The sequence below is a fragment of the Anser anser genome, assembly GCF_964211835.1.
Source record: "Anser anser genome assembly, chromosome: 2".
NCBI lineage: Eukaryota > Metazoa > Chordata > Aves > Anseriformes > Anatidae > Anser > Anser anser.
In genome coordinates this window covers 145587542-145601989 of record NC_139721.1, presented here as the reverse complement: position 1 = coordinate 145601989, position 14448 = coordinate 145587542, and the positions used below count along the sequence as shown (strand labels likewise).

General features: G+C 40.2%; 1 protein-coding gene across 1 annotated transcript; it reads right to left on the bottom strand.

The window, feature by feature from the left end:
* Positions 1-206: 206 nt before the first annotated feature.
* LOC310894836 (uncharacterized protein) lies at positions 207-14030 on the bottom strand. The gene is made up of 7 exons (XM_083825425.1): positions 13445-14030; positions 11058-11126; positions 8935-9088; positions 7648-7808; positions 7114-7317; positions 6503-6684; positions 207-6241 (listed from the first exon to the last, which is right to left on the bottom strand). The coding sequence occupies exons 2-7, from the start codon at positions 11116-11118 to the stop codon at positions 683-685; spliced, it is 6321 nt and encodes a 2106-aa protein (XP_083681551.1). The 5' UTR covers positions 11119-11126; positions 13445-14030; the 3' UTR covers positions 207-682.
* Between the last annotated feature and the right edge of the window lie 418 nt (positions 14031-14448).

Sequence of the window (14448 nt, the reverse complement as noted above, 5' to 3'; positions counted from 1 at the left end):
AGCTTTTGCTTTCTAAACTTTTGGACTATACTTGTTTATTTTTTGGTCTTTCATGAAAGAAGACTAACAAAAATGGTTATTTTACTGACATTTTTGTTAGCATTTTTGCAGACACGATATAAGGAAAATAATATAAAGGTTTGTTTTTTTTTTTGAAAGAAGCCTTTTAAATTCACATCTAGAAGAGTGTTTCAAAAGATGTCCAGCTTATACACATTCAATAATAATCAAAAAAAGTATCATATATTAAGAATATAATAATGGCAATGAATTGTGATAATACAATGTTACTATACATAGACATTCATCATTTAGAATGGTGAATTCATCATTTTCATCAGGACTTTAATATGGTTAAAAATACGCAATGTGCTTTAATACACAAATTTACCAAATAACTGTGTATGTATTAGTTTACCTACTTCCAGTTAAAAATACTGAAAACAAAGGTAAAAGATATTGAAAGGATCAAGTCAGACTGTTGACTGAAAGTAACAAAGCTATAGTGCAACAGCAGAAGAAACTGGTGTGGGGTTTTCTGGGTCAACACAGAAGAATACATTCAGCATAACCAGATGTTCTACCTTGTCTTTGCAATAACATATTCTGTGATACTACAAAGGGTCCAGTTATGTTGAAAACTACACAATTCTTGAAAGAGCTTTCCTGGATGAGAAGATTCCTATAGCCAGCTCCCCTGTTCTGCTCTATCATCTGCAGAGTTTTTTTTCTCAACATCTTCATTTCCATTGGTTGCATCTCCTAAAACTACTACTAAACTTGATAGAGTGGTGTGAGGATCAAGCAGTTTCAGGAGAGGTATGTCCACCTTTCTTTCTTGAAAGACGCGGTTCTGAATTGTCAAAGCTAACATAGAGTCTATGCCTAATGATGAAAGAAGTGTGTTCATGGTTAGTTCATCTGGGGTCAATCCAGTGAGCTCACTCACCAGTGAGGTAATATAGTCTTCAGACTTGACTAAAGCAGTACCTTGGTCTTGAGTTTTCTCAGAGATTTCAAGCTTGCTCCTGAATTCTTCTGACATAAGTGACCTGAAGCGATTTTTGAGTGATAAAATCCGAGTAAAAACATGATTAAACAAAGTCTGAAAATTGAGTTTGACAACAGCTTGCTGTGGGTTATTTGTAAGTAAGCTCTTCCTGAGATACTCATGAATTTCATGCACTTGAAGGACATCGATGCCCTTGGATGCCAGAATGCTCTGAATCTGGTCTTGATTGAACAATATGCCAAGGTTCAAAGCACCCCAGTTAATGGATTGGCCTGAAAGCCCACAGTTCCTCCTGTAGAGGCAGAAGACATCCAGGAAAGAGTTTGCAGCTGCATAGTTTGCCTGTGTGGAATTTCCCAGAAAAGAAGTAACAGAGGAGTAGCACACAAAGTAGTCAAGCTCATGGCCTTTGGTAGCCCAGTGAAGATTTATGGTCCCTGCCACTTTTGGGCTCAGAACTTTCTGAAAGTCAGCCAATTTCAGAACTTCAAGACGGCCATCATGTAAAACCACAGCACTTTGAAAGACACCTTTGATTGGACTGCCTACAAATATTTTTGCAATGGACTGGAAAGCTTTCTCAACATCGTTGGTTGAAGTAACATCACACTGCACAAACACTATCTTGCTCCCTTCATACTGCTGCTGCAAAGCCTTTATCTCTTCTTGCTTCTCATTACTTGGAGTTTTCCTGGAAAGTATTGCAATACACCCTCCTCCATTCTTGGCAATAAATTTCACAGTTTCAAAGCCAAGTCCAGTGAGACCCCCTGCTACTACGTAAACAGCATTCTGCTTAAATATCTTCTTCTGGGGTTCATACACCGGTACATCTGAAACCATGGTGATGTTCCTCTGCCTTCTCAGTACAGCAAGTGGGACAGATTTGCAAGTAAAATATGACATCACAGAGTGCTTACTTTCAAAGCTCTCATTTTGCTGAAAAACAGAAGCTGGCAGAGATTTAAACCGTTTCATGTCTATTGAACTGAGCCACACATGCATAGTCTTTTGCAATTCCTTTAGAGATGCTTTCTGTAAAATGCTACTAAGTGTGAGGACATGAAAGCTGATATTTTCATGATCAAATCCACTGACATTATGAATACATTCAGACTGTTGATTGCCACATATTATCACCACATCTTTAAGAAAGTTCATGTGGGCCAAATCCTGCTGAGACAGTCTGTGTACTGGAGGAAGAACAACAAGGGCATTACATACATTTATACACTGGAACTCATGGGGAGATGGACTTGCAAGTACAACTTTCCAGCCCATCTCTTCTGCTGCTGCAGCAAGAACTTGGCACAAAACTGATGATGGCTCCTTAGAAATAATACCCAAAATTCTGCCATGTTTCCCCTTGGGTAACCTCTGACTTAAGATTTCCCATGCAATTATAAAGTATGACACACAAGGGACATTCTGAAAGCAAGGAAATTTCTTTACATTGAAGCAAACTGTTCCTGGAATCTGAATTCTGGATGATGCAGCAGCTGGATAACATGAAACCACGTGATCTCCCACTTTAACTTTCTTCACATCAACACCTATTGCCGTTACAGTGCCACTGAAATCAAGAGCTAAAAGTCTGTGTTTGTCTATTGCTTGGGAATTCCAGTACAGTGTATTACCAAAGTTCCGACTAGAAACACTAATAGGAAAATAATCTTCTGAGTGGAGACATATTTTATCCACTTGAATTTCAATGCTCTGTTTTTCAAGCCGAGTAGTAGTGCTGGTGTATAACTCTGCAGACAAGTCTTTTGCTGTGTATGGATCAGCAGTGTACAAAGTGAATGTTTCTGAATTATGGAGAGGTCTTATGGGTTGGCTGTAATCTGCATCTACAAAAGGTGTGCGCCTGATTTCAGCCACATAAATTCTTCCTTGGCTGATGTAAACTTCTGGGTATTCCTCACCTCTGTATTTGCTAAGAACGTCTGATAATGCTGAGATGTCCAGGGAGCTGGAAGAGCTGAGGTCAATTATCTGAAATGTAATTTCTGGAACTTCAACAACACAAGTTCTGGTCATGCCATAAAGTGCAAACGCACAGTTAATGTGGTCTACATTTCTTTCTGTTGTTCTGTAGCTGATAACTCTGATTGAACAGTGGGACTTTTTCTCTCTTAATGCCACAATAACTTGGCGATAGGCTTCACAACACTTTGCCAGTTGGTCTACCACTTTGACTGGGGACTCTTCGTTTAACTTTTGAATTCCCCACAAGAACAGAATTTCATCATAATCCTTAACCTCTGCTTTCATTTTGTTCTCTCTGTGGACTTCCAAGAGGGCTTCCCAGTCTTCATACATAACATATCCGGAATCAGGATGCAAATATTTTTTGAGCTGTTCAGCTATCCCAAATTTGTCAGCAAACACTAGGACTCTGGGCATTGCACCCAGATGTCCAATCATCTGTGAAGGAAAGACTTCTGCCCACTTGTTTTCAAACATGAACTCGTTGTCTCTGGAAGACGCTTGCTTCATGAAAGTGATGGCAACACGCTTGAGTTCAGCCAAAACAGAGCCATGTTTGTCCATGAAGCATCCACAGACCTCTAAGCAGTTCCCAATGGATTTACTTGTTCTCATATATATCATCATTTCTTCCTCCAGTGGTCGGAGTACCACCAGGCTGCCTATCCCTGAGGGAAAGCCTGCTCTGGACTGCAATGTCTTTGAGGTCATGACCGCAGTCATCTGCAGAAAACAGTCTAGCAGCACTGGATGAATACAGTAGCTGTACATCTCTCTGACAGTCTCCTTGTTCACCTTTATGCTTGTTATAGCTTCCTTTAGTTCTTGGCAATAATGCACATCACTGAGCTGCCTGAATATGGAGCCATACTGAAAGCCAACCTGAGACAGTGCTTCATAAACATCCTCTGTGCTAATCACTGACCTGCATCTGTGATAGACGTCTTGGAAGGAGATGCTGCTTTCTTCCACAACAGCATCAGACATTTTTGTAACTTGGCCTGAAGCATAAACTGCATTGGAGGAAGAGAGTATCTCAAAGGCTGTCACTACTTTTTGTGGTCTCAGCTTGATATTCAAGACTTGGGAATTCTGTGTGAGAACACACGGTGCTGAAAAGCTGATACTCAACTGGCAAGTACTCAAAGGCACTTTAGGTGTTGAGCTGCTCATCACACAGGCCAGACCAAGCTCTACATAAAAAGCACCAGGGACTAAAGGCACACCGTTGTTCTTATGCTCATATAAGTAGGATGTCGTGTCCTGAGAGAGCAGGCAGCCAAATTCTGTGCTGTCACTGTTCATGTCATAAATCAAAGGATGACTGGAGCTGACACCTCTTTGGTTTGCTTGTTGATGGATAGCTGGAGAGGTGGTGACTTTTTTACGATCAAATTGGTACCGTGGAATGGCCACTGGAACACTTTGATATCCATTATAAAAGTGCTGCCAGTTGGGATTATACCCCAGTTCAAACAGATTTCCTACCAGGCTAAAGAGTGTCTGATACTCCACATCAGACTGCAAAGAAGAGAACACATGAGTGACTCTCCCTAGAGTTTCTTTTATGCTTCGCTGCAATGCTCGGTGAGGACTTATTTCCACAAACACCACATTTTCCCTGTCTTTAGCTGCAGTTTCTATGGCTTGAGTGAAAGCAACAGGCTCACGAGTATGCCGGGCCCAGAATTTGCCCTGAATGAAGTCATTTGCAGAAGCAGCCATCCCAGTCAGCGTTGAAATTACTTCAATTTCCCCCTTCTGTTTTTCTAAAGGCTGTATGGTCTCTTCCAGCTCCCCAAGTATCATATCCATGCTGGGGCTGTGGTAGGCAGCTGAGACATTTAAAACATGAAGAAAGATGTTTCTTTGGCTGAAAGCTTGAGCTAAATCTTTCTGGACCGCGTCCACAGTATCCGGATTTCCAGACAAGGTGCATGAAACTGGGCTGTTGAAAGCTGCAATGCACACCTTTCCTGAATAGGGATGCAGACATTCAGCTATCTCTTGAACAGGGATATTTCCAACCACCAACATCCTGCCACTGGGAGTCTTTGCCTGCAGCCTGCTCCGGTGATAAATCACTTTGACAGCATCTGCCAGGGAAAGGTACCCAGCAAAATGTGCTGCTGCAATTTCCCCCACTGAGTGGCCAACAGCAGCGACTGGCTTAATGCCCCAGTACTTCAGAAGGGAAGCTAAGGCAACCTGCAGGGTGAAAAGCATGGGCTGGGAGAGTTCTGGATTCAGCAACTCCTTTGAGCTGCGACCTTTTGCTGGCAGGAGGCTGATAGGAGTGTGTTTCTGAAAGAGCGCTTCTATTTCCTTACACTTGTCTCTGAACAGGGGCTCTGAGTTCAGCATTGCCTCACTGAACTCCTTCAGCGTTACACCATTGCCACAGAACACGAACACCAGCTGTGGCTCCACCTTTGACATGGCAAATTCAGTGCTTCTTGCTGACATAACCTCTTGCTGCAAGTGTTGGAGAGAGTTTGTGACAAATGCTTTTCGGTACCTGTAGCTGGCATGGCTTCTTCTGCAGGCAGAGGTATAGGCCAGGCTTGGGAGAGTTATGGAGTTTCTTGTGCTCAGCTGGTCAGCTGTATCTGCAATTGTCATCTGAAGGGACTTGCTAGATGCTGCAGACAGCAGAACTAATTCCAGTGGCCTCTTAAAGGCAGGAAGAGGCTCTGGCTGCTTAACCTGCCTGACTACAACATGGGCATTGGTTCCTCCAAATCCGAAGCAGTTGATGCCAGCTACCCTTCCATACTCACCGGAGTCTTCCCAGGGCTCAACAGTTGTGGGAATTGCAAGGTTTAACTTCTCTGTATCAATGCTGCTCATCTCCTTTGAGTAATGCAAAGATGGAACAATCTTTCCATGATGCATCATCAGAAGCACTTTGATTAACCCTGCTGCTCCAGCAGCTGATTCAGTGTGGCCAATATTTCCTTTCACTGAACCGATTTTCAGAATGGGAACTTGCGAAGATCTGTTTTTACAAATGATACTACCCAGGCTTGCAGCTTCAGTAGGGTCTCCAGCAGCAGTTCCCGTACCGTGTGCTTCAATATACTGCACAATGGAGGGATTGACATGAGTTTCATAAATGCTGCGCAGTAAGTTCTCTTGCTCTATTTGAGATGGTCTTGTGATTGGAGTTATAGACCTACCATTCTGATTTACTGCACTGATGTTTATAACACCCCAGATTTTGCTGAAGTCTTCCATTGCCTGTTTCACAGGGAGAGAAAATTATCTTTAATAATCTCATGCTGTCCCTATATAGGAGAAAAAGAACCAAGAACAGACAGACAGTAATACTAACTTTTAAATTTGGGATGTCTTTCCCATGCTAGGGGAAGTGCATAAATGTTTGTTAATATTAAGCTTGAATTAGAAAAGCCTTTTTTCTAGAGTAATTATTGGAATCGGAAATACAAAATTCAAGCAAGCAACCAGTCTTCTTTTAGACTACTTCACAAACAATCTTACCTTTTTCAGTGGTTTGAGGAAAACAACACCACAGCCTTCTCCCCTTCCATAGCCATCTGCCTTTTTAGAGAAGGGTTTACTTATTCCCTCTGGAGAGATCATTTTTGCTTTACTGAGAGATACAAAGGTGCAGGGTTCTATTATGCAGTTTACACCACCACAAATAGCTGCTTCACAATCCCCTGGAATAAAACAGAAACATAGTCATGTTGAGAGGTCCAAGATGATAGACAGAAACATTATAATTGTCTTTAACTTAATGGATTGAAAAGGCAGTTATTATAGACAGGCTATATTAATAATACTATTCATTATTTGAGATATTTTAATTTTCAGGACTGGAATCTGTCACTGAGGTACATCATTGAAAGAGTAACCAATACAGTTCTCTAAAACTACATCAGGATATGGTTAAGAAAGTAACACAATTCCTTACAGCAAAAGGTTTCCTTCTTCTACACGTATGGTGAATATTTCTGAGGCCCTAGAATCTTTTAGTACTCTATCACTGAAGATGAGTCTACAGAAAGTTTTATTAATTCACTGAAGCAATTCTAAAATATTAAGTATCAATCCTAACTTCTTTGCTTACCATCTCTTCAGTCCATTACCTGATTTAATTGCTCGCAAGGCATAGTGCAGAGCAAAAAGAAATGACGAACAAGCAGTGTCAATTGTCAGCGATGGTCCAGTCAGATTAAACGTGTAGGACACCCTGTTAGCAGCTATGCTCATTGCTGTTCCGGTACCAGCATAATGATTTATTTCACTCGATGATTTTCGTTTTATGATTTCATAGTCTCGATTCATAAGACCTATGAAAATATCAAACGTCACATTAACCTGAGAAAACAGAAGGGATGTACACCTCTGAACTTGACATACATGGAATACAGGTGATCTCAAGTCCATAGGCACTTCAGCGCCTCAAGACACTAATATGGACACCTAACAGTAGATACGTTAATTATATGATGAACTTCTAGAGTAACCTAATACTCTTTCTCCACCAAAAAATAACCAGTAGTGTCATAGTACTGTAGCCTTAAGTTCTCCAATGCCAGAAATACAAATAAAGCTTACAAAAGGGTGTTCTATTCTTTATGAGGTTAAAATGGACATTATTCACCATGAAACTTTCTTACCAACAAAAACACCTGTTTTGGTGCCACTGATGGCTTCTACGGGGACTCCTGCATCCTCCAGTGCTTTGTATGTGCATTCTACCAGTAACTTCTGTTGTGGATCCATGGATTCAGCTTCCATATTATTAATTCCAAATAGGTGGTTGTCAAATACATTAAATCTGTTAAAAATACATAGACCAGAAAATGGTATAATATGTATACAATATGCATTTATTTCTAGACCCAAAGTATACGTTTTTTGCAATGTCATGAAAAGCAAAGCCATAAGTGATGTTGAAACCACAGTTCCTATTTGTGAAATTCAGAAGGAAAATATTATAGGCCAAAGATATTTTATTTCCTGCCACAAAATATGTATTTTTATCAACTATTCCACATTTCAGAGTTATAAGACCATGCATCAAGATTTTTATTCACACTGTTGAATTATCCCACTGGTACCAATAGGACTCCTTACATTAAGAAAATTTGCAGAATGAGACTCCCTCTGCTGCAATGTCATCCCAGGCAACAAGTTTTAAATAGATATTGTCTTCTAAGTTATTTAAAGGCAATGTGGACCAATGGCTTTACAGTTTAAAACTAATAGATACAGGACCAGCTCAGATGCTTCCAAGAGATGCCTGTACCCCTCTAATAATAAATGTAAAATATTTTATGTGTTTATGTGTGTGTTTATCTTTAAGAAGTCTTTAAAAATAAGCCCACACTTTCAAACAACCAAGCTCAGACTTAATCTTGTATCCCAAGATCACACTTGTATGGCCTTCTGTCTTTTCTTGACTTCAGAGGAAAATTAAATATCTAATAGGAGACTAATTACTTAAGTAATTCTGGGTCTCACAATCCAAACCTGTTAAGTGTTAATCCCAGGAGCCAATAAGATTACTTCCGCACGTCAACTTCTCATTGGAAAAAAACGCATGAGGATTTTTGGGAAATGTGGATTTAAAACTAAAGACACTTATGTTGATCTGACTGTAGTTTGCTATTCTTAGCACTAGTAATAGCCCTCATACAGCTGTGCTCATATCTCTGATATAACTTCATGAGACATCAGGGATGTAAAGGGATACATACCGCAGGTTGCTTCTCTGTGTCTTCTCTGTACACTAGGATATTTATACATACATAATCCACCAGTATGATGAAACCAGTCATAAAAGAAAACCTGTTCCTAGGTCCAATTTGTAATGTCTCCCTGCGGCTTGTACTCTCTGAAAGGCTGGACACATTAGTCTAATTACAAAAAAAATCTGTGCCACAGCACAGTAACAGACTTACTCATTGAGAAGAGCAGCACGTGTTGTACATGCTTTTCCTGGCTTGTTACTGTCTGGATCATACCACTCTTTGGTGTCAAACCTCTCTGGGGGTATTTCTACTGTGCAGTTTATGCCTTCCTCCAAGACTTTCCAAAAATTGTCAATTCCTTCACCTGTTGTAAAAATATTTCAAAGAAGATTAAGTTATGTTCTCCCCTTCACCATGTATATGTAGAAATGTACACTCTGTTACATGGAACTCCCATGTATATATCTAGTTTGCTGAAGTAGAATCACCACAGATAAAGAAATTATTATTCTTTGGTGACAGGAGGATGGAAAGGAATGACTGATCCTTTCACTGCATGCTTAAATGTAAAGTTACCCCACAAAACTCTTAATAATCTCTCAAGAAGATTTAAGATGTTTTTCCAAGCAAGTAAAATATCTCTAGCAAGTTGGCCATCAAAGAATCAAAGTGAATGGAGTTTATTCTAGTTGGTAGATGGTCACCATCTGGTATTCGTCCGGGTTCAGTAATGGGGCTGGTTTTGATTAATATTTTTATCAGTCATCTGGATGAGGGGATCAAGTGCACCCCCAGTAAGTTTGTAGACAATAGTAAGTTATGTGGGCCTGATTATCTTCTTGAGGGTAGGAAGGCTTTGCAGAGGGATTTGGATAGGCTAGATCGATCAATAAACTAATCACATGATAGTCAACAAGGCTAAGTGCCAGATCCTGCTCTTGGGTCATAACAGACCCTCAAAGTGATACAGGCTTGGAAAGAGTGGTTGGAAAGCTGCCCAGCAGAAAAGGACCTGAGGATGCTGGTCGATATCTGTCTGAACATAAGCCAGCAGTGCCTACAGGTGGCCAAGAAGGCCAATGGCATCATGAAAGGAGGTTTCATCGAGGAAGGTGTTGGTCGCTTTCCTCAGGTGACAAGTGATAGAACACAAAGAAACACTCTCAAGTTGTTCCAGGGGAAGTTTAGACTGGGAGACTTTCTTCGAAGAGAGGGCGGTCAAACATTGGAATGGGCTGCCAAGAGAAGTGGTGGAGTCCCCATCCCTGGAGGCATTTAAGAGACATGTAGACATGCCACTAAGAGACACTGTTTAGTGATGGGACTTGGTAGGTCATGTTGATAGTTGGATTTGATGATCATGAAGGTCTTTTCCAACCTAAATGATTCTATGATTCTGTGGTTGAGATCCAGAACTCCAACTACAGGCACTGAGGCTATGTCTATGCTATCCTCTTAGCCCTGAAACCAGCTAACATGGCATCCACACTGTGTCCCACATTTATCCTCCTCCCAGCTTCCACTTCCCTGTGGCATGCTGGTGCTAATTTGTATCATGCCCAAGCACTGACCAGGGGAGCTCTGGCATGGGCCAACACTGGGATGGAGACTGTGATAACAGTAACAATGACTATAGGACAGCAGTCCCACCTAAAGTTAACCATCCCTGGTTAGTCCATCATCATAGACATAGCCAAGGACACTAGCTACACATGGAGTAGTTTAAGGGTTCCCATCACTCAACTTCTTTTGAGGCAGGTTCATTAAAAAAGCTCTGAAGATGCGCAGTGCAGGATCAGGACACAAGTTGCATTTATTGCACGGAGATGTAACCAAGAACAATGTATCTGAAGAGAGGCTCTTTACTGGGGTGTCTGGACCAATAAATGGCTTGAATCAAATTAGTGTTTAATGCTGCAGTAAGAGACTGCTGTTACACATTTTATAGTGCTTTACTGGAGTACTGACAGCTTCAGAGCAGCAGAAGAACCTAGAAAGCTCTCACAGCTATCTAAACATCTCCAACCATCTAATCTCAGAATGCAGAAACCTCAAATCACCCCTGACATATTGTTTGTCCGCATGAGTTTCACATATATAGCTCCATGTCCTGCCCACAGCCAGAACTGCACATCTCGCTCTCAGTGGACAAATTTGAACCAAATGATTCTCACCACAGTGTGACCTTTTAAAAAGATCCTACAAGTAGCAAAGCAATGAATTCCAGAAAAGTAAGAGAGAAATATATTCTTTTATGGCACCTCAACTTTAATAAGTGAATATGCTTTTCAATATTCATTCAGCATCCTGTTTTGTATTTACCCAAAACTTACCTCCAGGAAAGTTGCATGCTATTCCCACAATAGCAATTTCACCTCCAGTCTCCGTCTCCATTCTCTGGGCTGCACAATACAGGTATAAATGTCAATCAGATCAATCAATTATACATTTCTCATTAGATAAATATTAGTTTTGTCCTGGATCCAGTTAGGACTGAGTTAATTTTCCTGCTAGTAGCTGGTAGGGTGCTATGTTTTGGATTAGGATGAGAAGAGCACTGGTAACATGCTGATGTTTTAATTGTTGCAGAGCAGTGTTTACACCAGGCCAAGGACTTTTCGGCTTCTCGCTCTGTCCTGCCAGCGAGCAGGCTGGGGGTGCAGCAGGAGCTGGGAGGGGACAGACCCAGGACAGCTGACCCAAACTGGCCAAAGGGGTATTCCATACCATCTGGCGTCATGCTAAACAATATATAGGGGTGGCTGGCCGGGGTGGGGGGGCCGGCTGCTCGGGGATAGGCTGGGCATCGGTCAGCGGGTGGTGAGCAATTGCATTGTGCATCACTTGTTTCTTATACATTATTATTATTAATACTGTTATCATTATCACTATTATTATTATTGTTATTATTATTTTCCTGTCTTAATAAACTGTCTTTATCTCAACTCACAGGCTTCACTTTCCTGTTTCTCTCCCCCATCCCTGAGAGGGAGGGGGGAGGGTGAGCGAACGGCTGTGTGGTGTTTAGCTGCCGGCTGGGTTAAACCACAATAAGTTTAAAGGGTGAATTTCCCACAGGCACATACACTTGTTCAAAGGTAGATTAATCTTGAGTGATCTACCTTTGGCTGTGATGAGAAAGGACACACTACAAAGGTGACCAGACCTGCAGAGTATGTTTCTTTCACATTTAGAGGAAAATCCCCAACTAATTCCCCAGATTCCCTTACTCACAGGCACTCCCTTTTTACTGTTTAACCTCTGCTACTCCCATCACCAGACAATCTGCTCTTGAGCCTTTTCTTTGATCAGCCCTGCTTCATACTTTGGGAACAGTAGGGAAATATGCATTGACCAAGGTGCACTTTCAGCTCTATCATCTCCATCCAATTCAGAAAACAGAGTCCCCAAGCAGACTCTGCAATTTATTGGTTAAAATCAGACTATCTAAACAGGCAACAGGTGTCTAAATCACCATCCTCTGTGTTCAGAGGTTAACCCCCACAGGCCATGCTCAAAGCCACCAACAGCTATGAGATCTCTGTTTTGCCAATAATGAGCAGTCTCCAAATAGCACCACTACAGCCACACAATAACTTCCCTTTCATCTCATTTCTGGCTTCAAAGAGAAAGCTTTTTGTTGGGAAGAAATTCAAAGTGAAAACATGATATTTTTCAACAAATACAATGGCAAAAAAAAAAAAGACATTGCACATCAAAAGAAATATCTCAGCATAGACTTTAAAGCTGATTTGTTTAACTCTGGGAATTGAAGCTGGGAGTAATACAATTAATTAGAATTCACTAAGATGCCTGCATCAGAGCCCCTGCTGGACTTAATTCATCCTACAAAAGGGAGAAGGGAAATGCTGAAAGGGATTTTTAGCAATGTTTGGCAATGATAAGATTCTCGTCTCAGTGATACCACCGTAGGTCCCAAAGGGCCCTTCAACATTACTGACTGCAGTGAAGCAGAGATGAGGCTGATTTACAGCCCCAGAGATCATTCATAGCTATGATTTCTAGGGGGTTAGTTTTGAAATGTGAAATTAAAAACCACTGTTCAGAATCATCCTTTGAAAAAGTTACTTCACAGTGCCAAGACAAAGTTAGAGGGTCACCTAGTAAAAATAAAGAGACCAGGATACGACTTTCGAGGTGCAAATTCTATTTTAACAAAAATAATTCTAAAATGCCATGAATTTTTTTTTATTCTGGCTCTTTCAAAATCATCTCCATCTTGAAGAATGGAGATCCCTTCCAAGAAGTCAGAAAGAAATATGATCATAAAAACATGTAAACATATTCGTGACTTGGGATCTTTTTTTCCACGCTAGCCACTGCTTTTATTTTCTATTTCTATTGATTTATTCTTTAATTTCTATTTTGAATTTCAGTTTCCATTCTATTTCTATTTCATACTTTAATGTTTATTTAATTTGCAATTAAAATCCATTTAATTTCTACTTGTGTTCTATTGATTTCTATGTTATTTCTATTTCATATTTTAATTCCACTGCCAACCTAAAGCTGCAAAACTTGCAAAACTGCAAAACAAAACAAAAAAAAAATAGATACTCTTACCACAAAAGTACTTTGAAGCATTTTTTTAAGTTAGCATCTAAATAGCATATAATGGAAAAATAAGGGCATTCTGATTGTAACATAAAATATGTCTTTGGCATCTATAGAATTATCCAGGGAGATACATAACTCTTACCTTATATCGTCCCAGTAGGGTGTACTAACAGGAGGAGTCTTTGAAAGTCCTTTATATAGGGTTCTGGGTGGTTTCATATTCAAGTACATGCTAAAATGTGAACGCCTTTCAAAGGAAAGAAAAGCAAATGAGTCATTGTCATTTATCAGTAGCTCTGATTAAAGTTCAAACCTCCTTCTTTGAGGTAATGCATTCTTGCTGAAATCAAGTTTTATACTAGGACAAAAGTAAGATCTGTCTTATCTTAACTTACCAGAGTCATAATTGCAGATACCATCCTTGCCATGAGATTGCCCAAAAGAGTTGTAAGAATATGTTTTAAAAGGCTCTAGTTTTGAAGTAACATGTCAAATTGGTTTGTTATTTATCTCAACTAATCTGAACCAGTATTTGAAGCCCTTTGTGTTTCCTGGAGGCACCATTTGTGAAAACTAAGCACAAACTATTAAAACTTGTGTGTCATGTTTGACGCTACGGTTGCAGAGCAGTAGTGTTTAAATATGCAAGTATAAAAAGCCTTGTCAAAAGACAAATAGTTACAAAATATTTAAGCCCACTAAGAAATCAAAAGCAATATTGAGCTCTCCTAAATACTCCTCTTTTCTTAAAAGCAAAACGTACATTGGAATACCCAGAAGCAAACTCTGAAAGCAATAAGTCCATCAGTCTCTGCTCAATGCCCCAACTACCCAAACTCATCTTTCTCCTTTTCTTATTTGCTAATGGAAATATAACCTTGGATGAGTCAAGAGAGTTCATATGTTGATTTTTAGTGTCTTCCCAGGCTGTGGGACTCAATTGTTCCCAAAAAGAAAGAAGACAACCACTGTCCTGAGAGGGAGGAAAAAAAAAAAAAACCTGTCACTGAATAGCTATTAAAATCTGCTCTGAAATCTCAAATTCTGCTCTCACTTTCATAGCTGTAAATCTCAGTCCATCACTCTTCTGAATTTTTATTGGAAGTTATTTATGGACTTCAAATAAAATAACCCACATGCTGTGTC

Coding starts and splice junctions, on each gene's coding strand:
- LOC310894836 (XM_083825425.1), bottom strand. CDS start 11,118: ATGGAGACGGAGACTGGAGGTGAAATTGCTATTGTGGGAATAGCATGC. Junction 9,089..11,057: donor AGCATGCAACTTTCCTGGAG/GTAAGTTTTGGG, acceptor TTTTTACAACAG/GTGAAGGAATTGACAATTTT. Junction 7,809..8,934: donor CGTGCTGCTCTTCTCAATGA/GTAAGTCTGTTA, acceptor TATTTTTAACAG/ATTTAATGTATTTGACAACC.